General features: G+C 42.5%; 1 protein-coding gene across 4 annotated transcripts in view; it reads right to left on the bottom strand.

Moving 5' to 3' along the window:
* The window catches only part of LOC134577212 (serine/threonine-protein kinase BRSK2-like), a 235573-nt gene that overhangs the window by 25225 nt on the left and 186771 nt on the right, over positions 1-23577 (bottom strand). For all 4 annotated transcript variants that reach the window (XM_063435884.1, XM_063435885.1, XM_063435887.1 and 1 more), the window contains exons 7-10: positions 11775-11843; positions 10798-10944; positions 10468-10499; positions 777-941 (exon numbers count right to left, since the gene is read on the bottom strand). In XM_063435884.1, the coding sequence (XP_063291954.1) occupies positions 777-941; positions 10468-10499; positions 10798-10944; positions 11775-11843 (413 nt within the window). The remainder of the gene's footprint in view (positions 1-776; positions 942-10467; positions 10500-10797; positions 10945-11774; positions 11844-23577) is intronic.

The raw sequence follows: 23577 nt of genomic DNA, 5'->3' as shown, positions 1-23577 counted from the left end.
CCCGCTTTAAAGAGAGCCCTGTTCTTGGGTGGTGTCTCCACTGCACAGCTCCCTATGACTTCCATGGTGTCTACTATTACTAGTACTATTGTGGGATGGAGCTAAAGTTCAAGCTGTGAGATAGCTTATGCCTAGAAGTTGCTGAAGGCCATTCCCCCAATCTCCGCAGCTGCATCTCCAAGGATGAGGCCTCTCCTCCTGCTCCGAATGTGAATGTATTCTATTTCCCTCACTATTAAAGATCTAAAGAACAGAACTGATAATGACCACTACAATTCATAATGTATTTGTGCCTGGAATGGGACAGAAGATCCCTTTATATATATATTGTATGTGCTGTATTACGACATAGTGGAATTTGGATAATGACAACTGTCCTTTACTTTATGGCAAAGGAAATATATATGCATATGCTTATGGCTAATGCATTAAATACATTTTAAAATATATATTTTTTAGAATTTTATTTCTATGAAATAAAACTGACCTGTCATGGTTCATCATTAGTACTGGGCATTGTCTAACCAAATACTCTCTCATAGAGAACCACTGAGGATGAACTAAGCATGGACAGCGGCCACATAATTGTACCAATCCAGTGAATCTCATAGAGAAGCATTGGGTTGTTTTTTTATGAGAAGCATTAGAATGGCATTTGGGATCTCTGGAATGGCATTAAACAGATTGCACTTTTTCTATTCCAAGCTCATGTATTCCTAAATATTTTGCCAAATCCAAACCATGGGCCAAATATACACCATTTTCAACATACTCACTCCTCATTCTGAAGTTCTTGCTTCAATTTGGTTTTGTCCCTGAAGCAGCCCAAGGAATGCATACTGTCCAGTACATCTGGGTCAAACTCGCTGACTGAGTGAATCCGTCTGATAGACACTTTCCGCGGTGTAGGCTGCTCGGGCTCTGGTTCATTTTTGCCTCCCCTGTTGATAATGTAAAGATAAAAAAATACCATTCTCGTTGTAATATATTGTATTCACACTAAGTTAAACCCTCCTAAGCCATATTTAAGACAAACAGAAATGAAGCAGCAACAATGGACCCACACTCAAAAAATATTTCAACATACAAATTGGGAATTAAAACCATTCCAATATACCCTGATATTGTAATAATTCTGCAGCAACTGTTGGGGTATAGTCATAAGCCGTGCTAGGTGGTCTTAGGGGGCCAAAGCCCTGTATTTGGGGTCAGGAGGAAATTAGTGTTTTTTTACTTTTTTATTTGAGTTGTTTCTCAAAGCAGCCTTCTTTGTAAAGAAAGATCGGGAGTGTAGTGCTTCCTTCAGCTATTTAAAGGAACACTATAGACACCCAGATGAAGTGGTCTGGGAGCAGTATCCCTGCCCCCTTAATCGTGCAATGTAAAACATGGTGCTTACATTGCAAGGTAACTCCTGCTCTAGTGGATGTCATCCTGCCTGCCAGTAGAGGCGCATTCGCAGCACAGACCAAGTAAAACCTGGTGAAGTGATGCAAAATCCCCATAGGAAAGCACTGACTTGCCACGCATACAAATTAGGTTCCCATAGCTCCTCTAGTATAGTATTGTATTGAACTCTAATGAAGAAGACAGGACCTGCTCTAGACCTCAGTACTAGAGTAAGTTAAGTAAAACCTTTATTTCCCCCATTTTGCCCAGTGGTGGGACCTAGTACTACTAAGGAGAGGGACACTATAACATTAGGAATACAGATTTGTATTCTTAATGCTTAGTGTTCCTTTAAAGGGAGGCAGTGGTGCCTGCCCAGGTTACTGTCAATAATGGGTACTGGGGAACACAAATATTGCTGCACAACTCTCTATAGCGCTAGGAGTGCAGATTTGTATTCCAAATGCTACAGTGTTCCTTTAAAGAGAGGCAGTGGGGCTTGCCCAGGTTACTGTCAATAATGGGTACTAGGGGTCACAAATATTGCTGCACACCTCTCTTTAACTTAAGTAGTGTGGCAGGATCACATTCAATACCTGACTGCAGTATGTATATATTTCTGGCTATGCTTTCATTGAGATCTTGGAGAGCACCAACAGCACACTGTCCATGGGTAAAGAGGAGGAGACATGACATGATATTTTATACAATATTTTACCAGGAAGGATACATTGAGATTTCTCTATTTTCAAGTATATCATGGGACCATAAAAAATTTGCATTGATAAAATAGGGTACAATAAAATACAAAAACAATATTAAGGCGCAATATATATAAAAAATTACCATAGAACAGGTAAGAAATATATACAAATATATGCCATGACATGTCTTCTCTTCACTGTTAGTGTATAGGTCTTCAAGCCTTCCTTTGGGCACAAGTCTCAAATGTTTCTGGAACCTAGCAATGACCTTACATATAATAATTATGAGTAGAAATATAATAAACAGTTCCTATCATAGTGCCCTGCTTACTATGCCCTGTCAAACAAAAGGGTCCACCTTCCCACTGTCGCACAGATCACCTCTATCTAGGTGTAGTAATTGAGAATATGTTTGTTGATTTGAATCCCCTTTTGCCACCAGAACAGTTCAGAATCTAAAAGGGCCACACGTATCCTGGCCCATTCATTCAGGTATTTCCTAATAGTATGTCAACTGGCTTGATAGTGATGCATCTCCACTCCAAATAGCTAATAAGGACATGACAATACTCCCCAAATTGAAGTCTGTGAGTTGTACACAATATTAATGGATATATTGGACAAAAAGTTCAACCACACAGATGGCTTGTAGAACATTGTGTGGTTTTGCAACCGTCTCGATCAATACTCAACAAAAAGAAGAAAAGGACACAGAATGCCATCATTGTCCGCTGTTAAAGTCATAGCATTCTAACAGTAAATGCCCATCGAGCATGATTAACAATATATTTGCTGTAAATTCAGCAGGAGGTTCCCATAATATTCTGCTGTCACTGAGCATTTAAAGAAATTCTAATGAACACAATTTGCTGACAGAACAAGATCATTGTGCCAGAACCATTAACCACTTCAGTGTAAATAATTGTATTTCTAAAAGCAACGTACCATAAAGGGAATGTCAGCAGGCAAAAAAAAAAATCACAATAATTGATATTAGCCGCCAAGACACACCTTACTGTCAATTAGAAACGCCTAGTTCCTGCTAAAATGTTTAGCCTTTATAACTTGTGGGAGTGAAAAAAAAATGAATTTAAATGTTCTACCAAAGGTCCAGCACATATTTTACAAAGTACTGTATACTTGGTAAAACATGCACCTGTCATAAGTAATTCTAACGTGTTCTACACTGACAGTCTCCAAAAACAATTTAGCAAGCCTTAAAATCTCTGTATGCATTCATAGCCATAATGACATGGACTTAATACCAATTTGGTGCTGCAGCAGGGATGGAAAAGTAATTCTTGGCCGCACAACTGAAAACTGAAATACAATGCTGGGGCCTTTTGTTTCTCTCGTGCATAAAAAAAACAAGCATGGGTCTCTTGTGATAGATATCCCCTTGAAACAAAACGGACTTAATGTTCATTCCCTTCTTGTCATCAGGAAAGGCTCTGTATATGGTCTCCCCTTTTTACTCTCTGCCTTGACTCTAATTAGTTAACTTGCATTTGGGGTTATTTTTTGGACCAAAGACACTGTAAGGTGAAATCTAACTAGGCAAAACCACAAAATGAGACATGGTCAGGATTCCAGAAGAGAGGAATGTCAAACTAGCTGAAGTCAGGGCAGGCAGCAAACAGGGATGGTCAAAAAACAGGTTGAATCAGGAACATACTAAATGCGGGAACGCAAGAACCACAAACTAGCAATGAGACGGCGCGGAGGAGAAGGGAGCTGACAGGAGCTGCAGGAGAAGTAAGTAAGAGCTTCCTACCAGCCCCCCTCCTACAGCCCCATTGTCTGTATTATGGCAATGTAAGTTGCAATAATACAGACATTGACTCGAGTATAAGTCGAGTTGGGGTTTTCCAGCACAAATGAGTATATACGGTATGTACATGGGAGCAACATCCACTCAATATTTACATTTAACAAGATGATGGGCTTTATTTTATTTTAAGAAATTTTTCTTTTTTTTTTTTTTTAAGAACCCTTCATTGCCTGTGATGAAAAACTATTGATTTTACTTAGATGAACATTCTCTGATATTCATTAATAGTCATTGTATATTGATGCAAGACACAGAGCAATGCACAACAGAAAAAATAATAATGATTGAAATGTCATTTGACTATTGAATTTTGTTCTATTAAATGTTACAAACCCAATTTTGGTATTTATGAGATCTTGAGATCTCTCTCTAAGGGAAACAAATGCATAAAGTGTTTCTATGGTAAGCTAATTAGGCCCTTACATGGGAGATAAAACAGACTTTGCACATGTATGTGAGACGGAGCCGTCGCTTTTCAAGTTCAAGCATGTGTAGATCACTATTTTGTAAGGGGGGTTGCAAGGAGGCTAAATTAATACCTGCTATTACTTGTCGGCAAATCATTTTTGTATGAGCCTATCCCTCTTGAATTTTTCTATTTGTTTCCATTCAAATGAAAACTATGCAATTTATTCCATAAGGGTATTTAGAATATACATTACAGATTACAGCCAAACTCAGATCTCTCCAAAGTGTTCACCAATGAATATCTTCCAATACTGGAAGATATGAAATCAGGACAAGGTGGGTGGGCTTATAGAAGTGTATAGCTTGCCATCTCAGGGTTCTTCTGGTCTCAGTTCATCTGATGAAGAGAAAGTTAATGCTTCGGTATAATCATACCAAACACACACCAGGTTTGGATGGCATTCATTGACTGAGAGTGTCAGATTTCAACACACGCAAACTGTCCAGACTTATCATGAAGTGGTATAATAATGACAAAATATGAATCTTATCAGATCATGTGTCAAACTGTTCCTAAATGGTTTGACAGATTAGAGGCCAATTGTGCCAGGGACTTGTGGCACCATAGCCACTACAGAGCGCTAACGTGGTTATGTTGCTTAGAGAGCCTCCTTGAAGAACAGCTGTCCCAGAATTCGGTCTTTTAATTTTCCCTGTGGGTCATTATTAATAAAATTCTGAATTGTAGTGAATTAAAAACTGAAAATTTCAAGGGACAAAAAGCTGATTTTGGTTGAATTCTCTAACTTATATATAGTTACCAATCGTGCACTTTGTTTTTCAATACACCATCGAGGGAGTAGAAAAAAAAAAGGTTCATGCACATATTTTGTTTTGTATATAAATTCTCATCTTTTTGCTTGCAAATATTACCAATATAGAATTATATCTGCCTCTAACTCTTCACAGTTGAGTAATTATGCAACACATTCTAAACAATGGCCAGCAAGCACCCCAAGCAAGAATATGTATTATAGGAATGTAAGACCATGATTATGAATAAGGGATATATGGAAAAGCCTCTTATTGCTTTCTCTGTGGATTTAGCACGATCACTTTTCCATGTTAATTCAATTCATTTATATATTAAATTAATTTATATATTATATGCTAATACTAATCCGTGTGGTTCAATGATTATTTATGTTATTAAACATGCTTTATGGTTTAAAGAACGAGTAATAATAAGCTGACTTGAATTTCATGTAATGACTGCTGTAAGGGGATTTTTTGTGATAATACACTGCAGACAATATCCTACTGTTTAACACTGTTGTAGGACTGACAAAGGGTTAATGTAGATGCGGTTAAGCAGCTGTGTGTTTGGCCCGCTATTATCTTTAGGATCTCGCGAGTTTGTTTAATGCCAAACCCGTAGACTTGCCAAAGACAAACAGCCACGGGGATTCTGTGCATATGGACCTAATTAAGCGTTAAAATTCGAAACGTCTATTATTTAAATAATTCTATTTCATAATTGCTTTCTTGCTGATTGTGACTGCAGATCTTCTGTGGTAACTGTGTTCTGGGAATGGTCACACACTCACATACTGCTTTTATTATTTGCAAACACAACGCTCAGCTTCTATACTGTAAAAGGGTCCTGCTCAGGTCACCACGAAATTGTGTCACATGAGTTACTGGCTTACATTGTTCTCATCTTACAACCTATTCTCCTACACAGTATGTCCGTAGGATATTAATAAATAATGGGTAAGAGAAAGCAGGATCTTTGCAAAATCCTGAACACTTAGAGACATCTACAAGAACTAATCAAATGTACTTGTTATGGGGGACGGGACCTGACTGCCATGCTGGTCGGTCACACCTCATGAGAGCTCTTCAAGAAATAGCTGAGAATCTAACTTTTCGAAGGATAATTGCCCGCATCAATAGAATATATGTGTCTTGAAGCTATCTGGAAGTCTTGTTGGCTCCAGATTATACGTTTTAGAAGCAGCTCTGATAATATTCAGGGGATTTTGAGAGGAGCAGGCCTGGGGCCTACAATCAGCCTACTAAACAGCACTAAAGTGGGACTGGGACACTGCACCTATGAGATGAAAAGGTCTGGGTGCCCATAGAATCCCTTTAAATGGCTCTTTGCTATGACCAATGTGCAGGTGAATGTGGAGCATATTTAATGAAGACAGACAGTTATTGTAAAAATTACACAGTAGGGTAGGATATAATGTTTTCACTTAGAAAAGATCACATAATATGTGTTCTTCTATAGATAAGCATCTGTAATATCATGTCCCAGAAAGAGCAAAGCATAATGATTTACCGAACGGCAGTGATTTTCCATTTAATAATTAAAATGATGCACTGCTTCCGCAGTTCATCCGCTGCTTTGATTTATGAGTTTTTGAAATGCTGGCTATCTTTTTCGCATTAGGGCATTGTTTTACCTTTATGTCTTCAAATAACATTTGTCAAGCTCCAGGAGGCACAAGTTACAAAACAAAAAAAACTTTTCTGTTGAAATACATTCCTATACAGATGCAGAAAGAAAAGTCCTGCGCTCACTCCCATCACTGGGCGGCAGCAAATGACTACAGTACACATCAGCCCCAATATATAGTAAAAATCAAAGAAAAACAAGTTACCTGCGCTCTCTCCTTAATCCCTATGTATTTTTAAACAAATGGAGGTTTTTTAGTTACCTCCAATGGCCATGCGAGGATGAGCCCACCTGCCAACGTCAAGGCAGACCCCCCTAGGTTGGTCCTAACTCTAACCATTCACCTTGCTTCCTTGGTGATCTGTTCAATATGGGAAGAGTTGGCCAGAGAGTGAACCCATATCAATCATGATCATCTACAAAACTGAGTTTCCATTAACGTTAAATAGTGACTTTGCCCAGACAAGATAAGTACTGCCGTCAACACTCAACAAACAGTAATTTCACCAATGCTGGATTAGATACTAGGATCTGTAACTGAAACTCAAGTTTTTGTGAATTAAGTCCATTAAATCTTATGGTAGACCAATATAACTAATAGTTGGAATCTCCCTTTAAAGGGACAATATAGGCATCAAACAAACTTTAGCTTAATAAAGTAGTTTGGGTGAATAGATCATGCCCCTCAGTCTCACTACTAAATTATCTGCCATTTATGAATTAAAGGGACTCTATAGTCACCATATAAAAGCAAGAAAGACAGGTCCCCCAGCCTTCCTTCTTGCTTTTATATGTACTTTCATTCATTAAAAAAAAATTTCGAGGTGTTTTTATATTAAAAACTTACCTCCGTTCCAGCGCCGAGCTCCCCGCTAGGCCGCGCCCCCTTTTCGTCAAAATGACGAAATCGCGGGGCCCAATGGGACGGCTTCGCGCTGCACCAATCGCGTTCTTCATAGAGCGGCATTGAATGCCGCCCTATGAAGAACCTGAGCGCTTTACCGCGCATGTGCGCGGAATGCGCGTTCGCGAGCTGAGCTGTCTGACTGACAGCTCAGCTCGCTTTCTAAAATTATCAATAAGGGGGGGGACCTGCTGTCCCCCCCGGCCCCCACCCCTGTGCGGCGGGTGGGGGCCCTAAAATTATCAATGAGGGGGGGGACCTACTGCCCCCCCCGGCCCCCACCCCTGAGCGGCGGGTGGGGGCCCTAAAATTATCAATGAGGGGGGGACCTACTGTCCCCCCCCCCCGGCCCCCACCCCTGTGCGGCGGGTGGGGGCCCTAAAATTATCAATAGGGGGGGGACCTACTGTCCCCCCCCGGCCCCCACCCCTGTGCGGCGGGTGGGGGCCCTAAAATTCTCAATGAGGGGGGGGACCTACTGCCCCCCCCGGCCCCCACCCCTGAGCGGCGGGTGGGGGCCCTAAAATTATCAATGAGGGGGGGGGACCTACTGTCCCCCCCCGGCCCCCACCCCTGTGCGGCGGGTGGGGGCCCTAAAATTCTCAATGAGGGGGGGGACCTACTGCCCCCCCCGGCCCCCACCCCTGAGCGGCGTGTGGGGGCCCTAAAATTATCAATGAGGGGGGGACCTACTGCCCCCCCCGGCCCCCACCCCTGAGCGGCGGGTGGGGGCCCTAAAATTATCAATGAGGGGGGACCTACTGTCCCCCCCCCGGCCCCCAACCCTGTGCGGCGGGTGGGGGCCCTAAAATTATCAATAAGGGGGGGGACCTACTGTCCCCCCCCGGCCCCCACCCCTGTGCGGCGGGTGGGGGCCCTAAAATTATCAATGAGGGGGGGGACCTACTGCCCCCCCGGCCCCCACCCCTGAGCGGCGGGTGGGGGCCCTAAAATTATCAATGAGGGGGGACCTACTGTACCCCCCCCGGCCCCCAACCCTGTGCGGCGGGTGGGGGCCCTAAAATTATCAATAAGGGGGGGGACCTACTGTCCCCCCCCGGCCCCCACCCCTGTGCGGCGGGTGGGGGCCCTAAAATTCTCAATGAGGGGGGGGACCTACTGCCCCCCCCGGCCCCCACCCCTGAGCGGCGGGTGGGGGCCCTAAAATTATCAATGAGGGGGGGACCTACTGTCCCCCCCCCCGGCCCCCACTACTGTGCGGCGGGTTTTAGGGCCCCCACCCGCACAGCGGTGGGGGCCGGGGGGGGGGAGGAGAGTAGGTCTCCTCCCCCCCCCCCCCTTCAACCACTATTGTGGACAGTAAGCGTCCCTGTGGGTTCGGGCTTCAGCTGTCAGCTGAAGCTGAAGCTGTCAGCTGAAGCCACGCCCACAGCAGTGCTGACAGGCTATCAGCACACAAAGCGCGTTCACAGTGCTTTGTGTGCTGATAGCCCGTCTGATGCATTCACCCAGAATGCATCGGACGAGAGGCCTTTTTAGGGCCTCTGAACTCGGAAGTCCCTCTGGTGGCCGTCTGATTGACTGCAACAAGAGGTGTTCCAAGCTTCCAATGTAAACACTGCATTTTCGCAGAAAATACAGTGCTTACAAGAAAAAGGCTCCGGGTAGCTGTAGCACTCACCTGAACAACCTCATTAAGCTGAAGTTGTTCAGGTGACTATAGTGTCCCTTTAACCCCTTAAGGACACATGACATGTGTGACATGTCATGATTCCCTTTTATTCCAGAAGTTTGGTCCTTAAGGGGTTAAATGACTTTTGTTTCTGTTTATGCAGCTCTAGCCACACTTCCCTGACACAGCCTGCATGGAAAAAATAGTTTCATTTTCAATATGATGTTAACTTGCTTTAGCAGTTTTTATTTCCTGCTCTATACATTGAACTTTAATCACACACTGGAGGCTCCTGTAGGATGTAGAAGGCAGTTAACAGAGCAGGAGATAAGACATTGTACTTTAAAAAGGCTGTGCAATAATGGGAAAAACACTAAGATTGGTTACTTTTCAGGAAGTCTTTAATAAGGCTTCACAACTCACATACAGGGAGGTGTGACTAGAAATGCATAAACAAGGTAATTTAACTCCTAAATGGCAGAGAATTGAGCAGCGAGATTGCAGTGATTGCAGTGAAATTGACCAATACACCAAAACTGCTTCATTAAACTAAAGTTGTTTTGGTGCCTACAGCGTCCATTTAATTATTCCTGCATTTAATACAGATTAGAAGCAGACAGTAGTTCTGTAAAATCTGCATCATACTTGTTGTTGATTTACACTATATAACAATTTATTTTTTATAGTCTCTACTTGAGAAACAATCCATGTAACACTGGTTAAGGTACACAGATTGTACACATACATAACCAGGTAATTATGACAAACAAAATTAAATAGTACATCTGCATCACTCCATTTACTAAATGAACACAGTTAACTTCAAGCAATTAAGAGTTGTCTCTGTAACATGTTAATCTCAACATTGGAGGAGCCAACAATCTTTCGAATTCACACTATAATGGTTGGGGGGTAGTGGGGGGAGCATAGCTCCAATGATCTGGTAAGCTCACTATTGGCTCAGTCTGTTCTACACTTTATGCCAAATATTGTTCTTAAAATCTGGATTCTAAGTAGCTGAGTCATACATCCATGACATAATTTTAAGCATTACAAGTCAATGCCAGAATCAACTACAGAGCTAAACAAGATATAAAAAAAAAACCTACAGACTTATTAATATTCGGTACTTACAAATACCAGGAGTGTTTCTGTATCTGGTCCAACTGCAAAAACAAAAGAGAAATGTAAGGTTTTCACCTGTGTTTTCCTTATTGGAAAATATGGAGGACTTGATATGAAGGGAATAAAATTATTTAGTTGAGGGACACGCAAAGGTATGGTGTACAGGTATGGTAGGAATGGGTGAGATGTTACATGGAATGGAAGGTCAGACAATTGTAGCATGATATTGCTTTTATACATGGCTATAATGATACAGTATACAGTTTGTAAGTTGAGTAACTCAATTGAAATTACAACTGTAAGCTAAACGTAAATTTTGACAATGTTTGTGATACTAACACTAAGTCTCTTCTCTGGTTCCACCTCGATCATGCCTCTCAGGAGGTTTTGACAGTCCGGAGGAATAAAATGTGGCATATGAAATACTCCACGCTTCACCTTCTCTAAAAGTTGGCGCAAGTTATCATCATCAAAGGGCAATGCTCCCTGTAAAAAAAACAACAAAAAAACAGGCCATTCATGTTTTCAATTAATTCGTATTCATTATTCGACATGAAACATGTTATGAACGTTATGAAACAGCAGTCCTGATCTTTGAAGGTTGCTCAAAAATAGTCTGTCTCCATTTGACAATTGTATTAAATTACAGCAAATGTTCCAGACTGGCACCACAGGATCGCACTTAGCTGGTAGAAAACAGAGGTGTTACATTGAAGCAAGGCACTGTGCACGCTATTCATGGTGTCGTTTTTAAGAAGAGTCATATCGGGTCTATTTACTAAAGTGATGGATGTAATCTTTAACCCCAGATGAGGGGTCACGGTGGCTTGTTAACACCAGTCACATAAGTAAGTGGCTTATTCTTTATAGTATTAGCCAAACGGTACACAGGTAACTTCAAAGTTTCCAGCAGATGTTCCTATAAACCAATATTGGCTTACATGTCTACTAATGGCAGAGATGTTAGATCCACTAGATTAATAATAGATTTCAGTGGAGCATTATTGCATCAGGAAGCATAAAATTAATATTCATATTAGAAGAATGTTTTGATTATTTGTAGACTAATTTAAGTAATAATTGGTTGATATTGACCCAGATTATCAATGCATCATATGGAATTTGGCCAGGCACACATCAGTACAATTTTATGAATTGATGTTTCACTTTGATGTGCAAGTAACAGGCAAATTAAAGCCACAATTTATCGAATACAAATACGGTGAACAGTTCTCATCCATGGCTGATACTATATCAACCTTCCACAGTAAGAATAATGTTTAATACCCTCTCCCAGAGACTAGAATTTGTCTTACCACTAGGAGAGCAAACAGTATGACTCCACAACTCCACACATCGGCCCGTCGCCCATCATACTTCTCTCCCTTAAAGAGAAAAAAGAAACCAATTGGTAATTTATTTATTAATATTCTCTTGTGTGATATTGATTCACATACTTCTTTACTCAAATTGGACAATTTGACCAGGCACATGTCAATGAGGATCTAACATGGCACAGACTTGTGCGGTGCAATGTTCCAGTACATTAGAGGGTGAACCCAAGTATCTATTATAAAAATGATTTCCTAATAATATGTGTAAAAAACACTTAAACTCAAAAACTCTGACACGACTTAATAAAAACCACATTCTCACATTCTTAAAAACACTAAGGAAGCAAACAAAGTTCTCGAAAATAAATTGTAGCATTCTGATTTCTGATTTGTTAAGTGTCTTATGCCTTATGATGAAATGGAAAAATACATATACCATCTCACCATTTGAGGCTTTTACCATTCTACTGGCCTCTGCCCTTAAACAGTCTCTTTAGTTCTTCTCTCAGTTATGTGCATAACACTTTTCTTTATGCTGGCCAAATGAATGGCAAAACTGGTAGTTCAGGTGCTACCTTAAAGGACCACTCTAGTGCCACGAAAACATACTCGTTTTCCTGGCACTAGAGTGCCCTGAGGGTGCCCCCACCCTTAGGGACCCCCTCCCGCCCGGCTCTGGATAGGGGAAAAGGGGTAAAACTTACCTTTTTCCAGCGCTGGGCGGGGAGCTCTCCTCCTCCTCTCTGCCTCCGTTCTGCCCCGTCGGCTGAATGCGCACGCGCGGCAAGAGCTGCGCGAGCATTCAGCCGGTCGCATAGGAAAGCATTTACAATGCTTTCCTATGGACGCTTGCGTGCTCTCACTGTGATTTTCACAGTGAGAATCACGCAAGCGCCTCTAGCGGCTGTCAATGAGACAGCCACTAGAGGATTAGGGGGAAGCCTTAACCCATTAATAAACATAGCAGTTTCTCTGAAACTGCTATGTTTATAAAAAAAATGGGTTAACCCTAGCTGGACCTGGCACCCAGACCACTTCATTAAGCTGAAGTGGTCTGGGTGCCTAGAGTGGTCCTTTAAGTGAGATCACTCACAATACAATTTGCTTTGTCCAAGGGCACAAACATTACAAAAAGAATTATTACATACACACACATATGCAGGTACATACACAGATACACACTTACGGGGCACACATACTGGCATACACATATATAAAAATACTCACAAATATCATTTACAAACATATGGTTCAGAGACCCACATAACACACACTTACTACACTCATTAATACATAAAAGCACAAACTTTGTGTGATACAGTGACAAATACACACGTACAGAAATACACTTACAGACACCACAATAAAACACACATCGAGCCCAATCACAGACACCACACTAATTGGTACAGGCAGACACATAATAAGGGATCCACACATAGAAGCACACATACAAATACACACATACAGGCAAACTTAGAGAAACCTTCATGGAAAGAAATATGCTTAATTTAGTTTTTCTGGTGCTACATGAACACTACCAAATAAAGAAGGGAATGTGTGACCTTCCGACATCGGGTCACAATGTAACTATAGATGGTGCTGGCCAATCAGACAGTGCCATGTATAGTAAATGGCAATACACCCAAAAAAAGCTTACATGTTTAAGGAAACAACTGGTGGCAGGGGGTCACAAATAAGAGCTAGGCATGAAGATCACAGGCCACCAAATAATTAATAACAGAATTAACTCTAATGGTATCAAAGACAAAAGGCAATTTTCCGTAAGAAATGGGATGATCTCCCACAAGCTTTGTTTGTGGGGACGGAATATGGCCTTGCTCAAAATGGCTAGTCTCTGTTACAGGTCAATCATTTACAGGCAAAATATAAAGAAAAACAGTATAACAGCAAGCTATTTTATTCAAATAATGCCGTTGACTTGCTGCATTTATTGCACACAATCAGTATTAGAGGCTTTCACAAATACAGTCTTTCTGGCTAATTCTGTTCCCAGCACTGGTATGAGTTGTGTTTCCCAGGTTCCCAGGAGTTACCATATGGCTGTTCTATGCAAAGACAAAGGCTTATCCTTATGATAAATGAACATGAGACAGATATCAAGGCACCCATACGCGCACTTGTAGACAACATGTAAGGCCTTTAAAGGGTACTCTTAGACTGCCTAGTGTGAATCATGTATTTTTAAGGATCTTTATTGTACATTTTAATTTTTACTGAATATAAGAAATAAATGTCCTTCTTTCATGACCCAGCCCATGCCATTCTTTGCATTCTTTGTTTTACCTAGAGCTGCTTATAGCTCTACCATATGTGAGTTGACATCTTATCTAAGTGTTGTTTGTCCTACCACATACTACCATATTGCACTATGGGTTTGCCTCTGTTTTTGCTTCCTTTTCATATACTGCTATTAAGTGAAGCTACCAAGAAAGTCCCATACCAGGACTAGAAGATCTATTGCCACCATTGAGACTATGCCGTATGATTTGGTATTTTTTATTTATTTTATTTATTTATTTGGTATTTATTTTATTATGATAGTTTTATTGTACTCTTTTTATATCCTGTGGGGTTTTTATCGCTCTTATTGCCTTTATTGCTCTTATTATTATTATATACTATTGTGTTTGAAATATTTTTCTTGGCGCTACCTGTATATTGTTGCTTGACTTATCCGCAAAAGCTTTGTCTGCTAAATAGATTAAATTTGATGCACACCACCAAAATGATAAATCACGTCTACTGATGTTGTGGATTGTAAAACCTTCTCTGCCAAACTAGGCTTAATTCTTCCTCCCCTTAGTGCAACCAGGGAGTCACTTATTTCTACTAAGAGAATCCGCCTGAGCTAAAACAACAAACAAACCTGGACTCTCCTCTACTCATATTCATCAGCTGGACCTCAGCTGACCAATGATGAGGAAGCAAATTCTAAGCAAGCAATGTCTCATCTTCTACATCTTCTGCATTAAAGGACAATTTGTCCTGTCCTTTTAACACGGCAATGTAAAACATTGACGTCTTTTAGAAACTGCAGTGTTTACATTGAAGAGTTAAATACACCTCTAGCAATAGTCTTCCTGACAGCTACTAAAGGCATTTCCTCCCCCAGACCAAGTAAAACTCAGCGTTGGATTCAAATGCTGCCGATAACAAAGTCTTCTGCTCTCCAATCCAATGCTTTTCTATGAGAGAGAAGGCGACCTATAGTCCTCAACTAACAATAGTTATTTTCGGGACAATAGGGTCCGCTTAAACTAAACATCTTTTTCAGTGGTAAATTGACATGGCCTTCGCTTGCTCTCTCATATAATACTGTAGAGTCATACCAAGCAGCAGCATTTCAACTATGCACAGTTAATTCTGTTAACCTATATTGTCAATTTAGAAGAAACCTGTAATGTACAGGAGAACATGCTGCCTCAGAAGAATTACTGCCAAATTCACCACTGGATTGCAAAGAAGAATTCCTTGAGTCTGCAATATTCCTCTATGTTACCTTTAAGCAATTAAATCTGAAATGGCAGTGCATTGTCAGACATTAAAAACCTCCTTTACCCAACAGCACTAAAAGCATACAACACAGAAAATAAATGTAAAAAATCCAAATGACTATTATAGAGGGAGCGATACACAAGAATTCATTAACTATTAGTTGAAATAACGAGCAAGGGGCGAGGCCGGGCCGCTGAGCTGCCTGGAAGCAGACTACCATGGCTCAAGGCCTGCACACTCTAAAACAGCATTAGAAATGAACAAGGATGGCCCCAAGACCAGATTACCTGATGCAACTATGTGGAGAATAACCCCAGCTCCAAGTTGATACCAATTGGTAACCAAAAACATGCTGATAGCTCCGTACACGAACTCCACTGCCTATACACCGCTGCAAGCCCAGACACGGGTGACTACTAGATAGTCAGAACAGATGCTGATCAACACAAGGAAAAAACTTTATGCTGGCTCGGGGGGGGGGGGGGGGGGAGTGATTCCAGCCTCATTGGAAGATTCTGTGCTTGGCCCAGGCTGTCCTCCTGGACTGGCAAAGGCTGCCAAAAAGGGGCCCGCTAGCAAAAGGGACTGAAGGGACTTATGCAACCATCCTTTGGGACACCACAGACTGCACGTACAAGCCCGGGATTGACCGGGCCACGGACAGATGACACAGACAACCCACAAGCCACGGATGCTCAACCGCTGGGTCTAGTGGACGCCCAGAGGGAAATGTCCCCACTGCTGCGAGCCCTGCAGGACGGGGGCTTGCTTGCCTCCGGCAGACCGGTGGCTGTGGGGCGGCACGCCCTCTCCCGTGTCTGAGTGGCCGGAGATGGGAGAGACATTCACGGGCATCCAATGACCCTACCGAGGCACCAACAGTCCAGGGGTACTAGGACTGCAGTCGAGGCACTAGGACTGCAGACTCTTGAGGGGTGGGGGGCTGCATGGAATCACATTGCCCCCGAGTGTCCACTGTACTAGGGTGCTCGGAGGGGAGGCTGGAGGGGACCTGGGGAAGGAGTGCAGAGGCCCGGCACCCTGGGTGGCCGTACATCACTGTCTGCCCCGCAGACTTTACAAGCAACCCTGATGTCTCCCAGTTCTACACGTCTCCTCGAGCTAAAAGTGCATAAAGGAGATTGAATTTTGATTTGGGTTTACCTTAATTTAAGTATGCAGTGATAGCAAGCGTACATTCCCTACATGGCTTACATTCAAACATGCACCTTTTTGTCATTATATCATTAGAAGCAGTAACACTGCCACCAATTAAGCTTCATGCTCCCCCTATTTAACTATTGCATGGTATATTTCGAAAATACGTTTGCTTAAACCGGTCGCCCAAATGTCATTCTACTATCTAAGAGTGAAAAATCTGTTATTCTGCTGATTTATACAAATGTATTTTATTTAGTTACGTAAAAAAAATAAGAAATAACGAGCAAAGATAACAAGCATATACATTTTTTAACCATATGTGTATTTGTAAGTAGATTATTCTGCAGAAAGAATTCTGCTTGTTCCAACTCTGGGAAAGTAGCTTTGAAATGCTGCAATCAATATAAAATGTCCTATTTCACCCTAGTCGTGACTGCTTCGTAAAGCTAGCATACAGCCCATGGTTTAAGTTTGTGAGCTGCTTTCACAGATACTGCGGATAGTGCTCAGTATGTACGCTGGCAAGGAAAGGACCTACTTAAAATCCATGTGATTTAGATTTTTTTTCAGATGCAGCTCAGATAAGATTTATTTTCAGATGTATTTGTTTCATGTAAATAAATGCTGCTTTTTTCACAGATGATAGACATTTTTTATCAAATCTTTGTATATGTTTTCTTTTTTAGTTAAAGGATTACTCAAACTACCACGACCATCTCTGTTTTGTACTGTATAAAATATTTTCACTTTTGTTTCGGGGGCTCATTACACATTTCATTTTTGCACAAACTGCAGCCCAAAGCAATAATATATGCCAATATATTTGCTTGTGTTGTGCAAACAACCTCATTTTCAGAGCAGCACTTCAGCATATGATAGTTCTATGCATAGGATGACCTGGAAGGTTGTGCTTGTCATTGATGGTGGCATAACACACTCCTCCCATTGGTATGCTCTGCCTTTAAATGCCTCAGGTGAATTTGTATCCCAGCCTGGTCATGATAGGAAGTGTAATACTGGTTAACCCCTTAAGGACACATGACATGTCTGACACGTCATGATTCCCTTTTATTCCAGAAGTTTGGTCCTTAAGGGGTTAAAGGGATTATCCAGTGCCAGAAAAACATATTTGTTTTCCTGGTACTGCAGGACCCTCTAGTGCCCCTCTACCTCCCACCCCCCATCCCAAGTTACTGAAGGGTTAAAACCCCTTCAGTGATTACCGGAGTCCAGCGCCGATGTCCCTCGGCGCTGGGTCAGGCTTTGCCTACGCTCCTCCACGCCGATGTCAGCCGGCAGGGGAGACCAACTTCGCCTTGCGCGCCCGACGGCGGGGGAGACTGCTTGCTTTCAATGCTTTCCTATGGGGATTCCGGTGACGCTGGAGGTCATCACATAGCGTGAGGACCTCCAGCGTCGTTTTAAACCACTTTTCGTGTTCTATGAACATGGAAGTGTCCTCAAGTTGCTGTCTAGTAGACAGCCACTAGAGGAGGACTTAACCCTGCAATGTAAATATTGCAGTTTATGAAGGGTAGTGGGAGTTGGCACCCAGACCACTCCAATGGGCAGAAGTGGTCTGGGTGCCTGGAGTATCCCTTTAAACCAATCACAGGCTCACAAGGTTATTTTAGCTGATGGGGTCTTAAATATTCTTCAATGAGACATGTACCAATAAAAGCAAACTAAACATTCCATACTGGAAACCTGTAATATGTTACCTCTAAGTTTGAGAATGCAGTTTCTAAAATGCCTTTAATGCTTATCTAAAGATAGAACTGCTGCTCTTGTTGTGCCGCAAGGCCCAATGGTGAAGGACTCCAGGGTGCATGCTCCCTTCAAGAAGCTGTAATCGAAATTATTCAACCGACCCCATAGAAAATCATGTTTATTGCCAAAATTTACAGACTTTCAGCTGTTTGCAATGAACAAATCAAACAAAAGCAAGTGAAATAGCTCAACACAATAAATGCACCAAGTGACTTCTCCAGCCTCAAAATTATTCAACCACTTCACGGCAAGCATCTTTAGCACTTAGTAGAGCACACTTTTGCTGCTATGATCTGCTGCAAACAAGATGCATAGTCACACACAAGATTCTGGCAGCATTCCTGAGAAATCTAAGCCCATTGCTCATGAGCAATGGCCTCCAGTTCAGTAATTTTCTTGGGTTTGCGTGCTGCAACCGCCGTCTTCAAAACCCACCAGAGATTTTTTATGGGGTTCAAGTCAGGCGACTGTGGTGGCCACTGTTGAATTTTCCAGGACTTCGTCTGCAACCAGGACTTGTGGAATTTGAGATATGCTTGGGATCATAGTCTTATTAAAAAGTCCAATGACATCCAAGCTTTAGCTTCCTCGCAGGTTTCCAGTGCCAAAAGAGGCAAAGCAGCCCAAGAGCATCACCGAGCCACCATTATGCTTAATTGCAGGCAAAGTGTTCTTTTCAATGTATGCTTCCTTCTTCTACCTCCAGACATACCACTGATCCACTATACTGAAAAGTTCTGTTTCATCGCTCCACAGAACAGAACTCCAAAACTTCTGTGGCATATTTACATGATTTTGAGCATACTGAAGCCGACTTTTCTTGTGCTTTTGAGTCAGTAGTAGTGTATGTCTTGGAGGACACACATGAAAACCTTCTGCATTTAGAATGCGCCTTACTGTGCTCACAGAAACCTCAGTGCCTTTTGCCACCATGTCTTGCTAAAGGTCTTTTGCAGTCACTCGTGGGTTTTTCACAACCTGCCTTCTCAGACATCTGGTTGCATCCATTGATAGCCTCCTTTTCTGCCCCGTCCAGGTAGTGTAACCACTGTTTCTTTAACTTTGAACTTGCGAACTCTGCTTCCCAAGGTGTCTCTAGGAACATTCAGTGCCTTCCCTATATTTTTGTAAGCTGTTCCTTGTTTGTGAATGACCATGCTCTCTTCAGTTAACTTTGTGAGCCATTCTTTTGACTGAGCCATATTTTTAACATGCAATCAAACATGACACTCAACAAACCCCTAGCAAGTCCAGGTATTTCAAGTGTTCCAGCTCAAGCACACTTGGTGCAACTAATGAAGCCCTTGATTAGTTGCATTAGGTGTGCTTGAGACAACATCTGTTTTGCATATGTGTGCTGTTGTGAGGGATTCTATTCAGGGGGTTGAATAATTGTGAAACTGGAAAAGTCATTATAAATTGCATTTTCAGTGGGAATCTGTCTTTTATTTATAGTCTGGGAAATCTCTCCTTCGCCCTCTTCAGCAATGTGTGACAACGCAGTCACACGAGGGAGAAGAAGGTACAGCTCTGTAGGGTCAGCACTGTGCCTATTGGCCAAGTGGCTCAGTATGTCAACTTCAATGGAGAGAGCAGAGTGTGTCACCTGCAAACACTGATCATTTGTCAGGGTACCTGAGGTCTCTACCTCTAAGGAAGGTAGAGACTTGGTGGTTTATCCGTCCAGGCGAGCTGTTTCCTCCGTTCCTCGCGGTTCATCCAGTCACTTAAACACCGGCCGCGAGGAATCCACGTCCTTTTCTAGCAGGACGCTCAATACGTGACGTCATGACGCTATCACGAGCGACCTGTCACTCAAGTGTCCGATATCCAATCGGTACTTGTCAGAGGCGTGATTACCATCCAGAGCCAGGGTATTTAAGCTTACTTCTCACTTCAGCTCATTGCCCTGTCGTGGTTCTAGCTTGTCTAGTCACTCAGTGCTCTGGTATTCTAGTTTGCTCTATTGGTTTTGACTCGGCTCGTTGTACTTCCCTGCTTCTCTGTTATCCCTTGACCCGGCTTGTCTCTCGCTTATCTGTCTTCTCGTTCCCTCGACCTCGGCTTGTCTCTGACTATTCTTTATTACTCTCGGTACGTTAGTCCGGCCATTCTAAGGCCCGGTATACGTACCTTTCCACTCTTTGTACTCTGCGTGTTGGATCCCTGTCCCGATCCTGACTTTACGACAGGGCCAATGGATCCTGCAGGTACAAACAGTCAGCTTGGTTCTTCGGATCCCAGGTTTGACGCCATGGAGCATAGGATGGATCAGATGGCTTTGGCACTACAGGCACTTTTGTCTCGTGCTAGTAATCCACCTGAGGAGACACGTACTCCTTCTATTTCTCCTGCAGTCTCAGGTCTAGAGGTAGCCACTGTAGGTGCTTCTTCCCGTATTACCCCACCAGTACGTTATGGCGGGTCACCGGAGAAGTGTCGTGGCTTTCTAAACCAGATTAGCATCCATTTCGAATTACAACCCCGCTCTTACCCTACAGATAGAGCGAAGGTTGGATTTATTATTACTCTACTCATTGAAAAAGCTTTGAGATGGGCCAATCCTTTATGGGAGAATGATAATCCACTAGTCTATAATTATAATGCCTTTGTAGCTGCGTTTAGAAGAACTTTTGACCCCCCTGGTAGAAAGGTCAATGCAGCTAGATTACTGTTGCGCCTTAGACAGGACAATCGAACACTTGTGGATTATGCACTAGAGTTCAGGTCCTTGGCGGCAGAAGTTAAGTGGAACGAACAGGCTTATATAGATGTGTTTCAGAATGGGTTATCAGATGTAATTCTTGACGAGGTCGCTACTAGAGAACTCCCTGAAAATTTGGAGGATTTAATTTCTTTTATATCTCGTATTGATGAACGCTTAAGAGAGAGGCAGAACACTCGAGATAGGACCCGTAGACCCTCCTTTAAACTAGCGCCTACCTTTCAAATTTCTGAGTTCGAGGACTTACGTATTCCTGAACCTATGCAGATAGGCAGTACTCATCTCACAGAGAGGGAGAGACAGTACAGGAGAAGGGAGGGTTTATGTATGTATTGTGGAGTCAGGGGTCATTTACGCCTAAATTGTCCCAATCGTTCGGGAAACGCTCGCACCTAAGTTCCTCTAGAGGACAGGCCTTGGGTGTTTCTACTTTGTCCTCTATTCACAACTACAAAGAGCTCAGGCTTCTGTTACCCGTTTCTTTAAAGTGGGAGAAGGGAGTAGTTAAGACTATGGCACTAATCGATTCTGGAGCTGCTGAGAGCTTTATAGATCAGGGTTTTGCTGCCAAGCATGCTATTCCATCCCAGTTAAAAGAGACACCACTGGCCGTTGAGGCCATCGATGGTAGACCGTTACTTGAGCCTGTTATTTTCCATGAGACCATACCGATTAACTTAACTGTTGGCATCCTACATAGAGAAGACATATCCTTACTGCTCATTTCTTCTCCGTCTATTCCCATAGTTCTGGGGTACTCCTGGTTGAGGAGACATAACCCTATTATTAATTGGGAGTCAGGGGAGATAGTTTCGTGGGGACAGAATTGTCAAGAGAAATGCTTGCGGAAAGTCTCACCTCTCGGCTTAACCAATACATCGGCTAACTCTGACAACCCTACAGAGACACAAATTCCGTCTCAGTATCTAGATTTAAAGGCTGTATTTGACAAAAAGAAAGCCGATACCTTACCCCCACACAGGTCCTTTGATTGCAAAATTAACCTACTCCCTGGTACCATGCCGCCCAGAGGTCATGTATACCCGTTATCTACGAAAGAGAACTCAGTTCTAGAGGAGTATATTCACGAAAATTTAGACAAGGGATTCATTAGAAGGTCCTCCTCCCCTGCCGGGGCTGGATTTTTTTTTGTTAAAAAGAAGGATGGTTCTTTGAGACCTTGTATTGATTATCGAGGCCTAAATAAGATAACCATTAAAAATGCCTACCCGATCCCCTTGATTACCGAACTCTTCGATCGTTTGAAGGGCTCTACAATTTTCACCAAGTTAGACCTCAGAGGGGCATATAACTTGGTGAGAATCCAGCAGGGACATGAGTGGATGACGGCATTCAATACTCGATATGGTCACTATGAATATACTGTTATGCCTTTTGGGTTATGCAATGCACCAGCTGTATTCCAGGATCTGATAAATGAGGTTCTTAGGGAATTTCAGCAAGATTGCGTCATTGTATACCTAGATGATATACTCATTCATTCTAGTGACATTGAGATTCATCACAAGCAAGTCAGGAGGGTTTTGCACAAGCTTCTCCAGCATGGCTTGTACTGCAAGTTGGAGAAATGTAGCTTTGATCAAACCCAGGTAACCTTTCTCGGCTATGTGATCTCTGGGGAAGGATTTAAGATGGATCCGGATAAGCTCCAATCCATTCTAGAGTGGCCTTTACCCAAAGGTCTTAAAGCCATACAGAGATTTATTGGTTTTTCTAATTATTATAGGCGCTTTATTAAGGGCTATTCTTCCATTATCGCACCTATCACTAACATGACCAAACAGGGGGCTGATACTAAGAATTGGACTACTGAAGCTCTCCTGGCGTTCAAAACTCTCAAGGAGCTTTTCGCTTCCGCTCCAATTTTAGTTCACCCCGACACTTCTCTGCCTTTTTTACTTGAGGTAGACGCATCAGAGACTGGTTTAGGTGCTGTCCTATCTCAAAGGTTGGGTGTTGATAAACCATTACATCCATGTGGATTTTTCTCTAAAAAATTGACCGGTACTGAGAGCAGGTATGACATTGGTGACAGAGAATTACTAGCGGTTATCAAGGCTTTGAAAGAGTGGAGACATTTATTGGAAGGTACTTTACATCCTGTTACCATTCTGACAGACCACAAAAACTTGTCTTATATCGGAGAGGCCAAGCGTCTGTCCTCCAGGCAGGCTCGTTGGTCGTTGTTTCTTACCCATTTCAATTACGTTCTGACTTACAGACCTGGGTCAAAGAATTCTAAAGCCGATGCGCTATCTCGCCAATATGAGCCCTCTGCCTCAGTTGAACCACTGTTGTCCTCCATTGTACCCAAATGCAATATTATTGCTAATACCAGTCTCAAAATTCATTCTCCGCTACTTGACCAGATCTTGAAGTCACAACATCTAGCTCCCGGAAACACTCCTGAGGGAAGAAACTTTGTTCCTCCTGAACTTCAACTGGAGCTCTTACAATGCTTTCACGAAAGTAAAATAGCTGGTCATCCTGGTATTCGCAAGACATACTCTCTGATATCCAAGGATTTCTGGTGGCCTTCACTTCGAAAAGATATTGAGGAGTTCGTCGCAGCTTGTGAGACTTGTGCCA

The sequence above is a fragment of the Pelobates fuscus genome, chromosome 11 (genome assembly GCF_036172605.1).
Source record: "Pelobates fuscus isolate aPelFus1 chromosome 11, aPelFus1.pri, whole genome shotgun sequence".
Classification (NCBI taxonomy): Eukaryota; Metazoa; Chordata; class Amphibia; order Anura; family Pelobatidae; genus Pelobates; species Pelobates fuscus.
The sequence above is the reverse complement of the archived record's forward strand: the minus strand, read 5'-3'. Positions and strand labels throughout refer to the sequence as shown.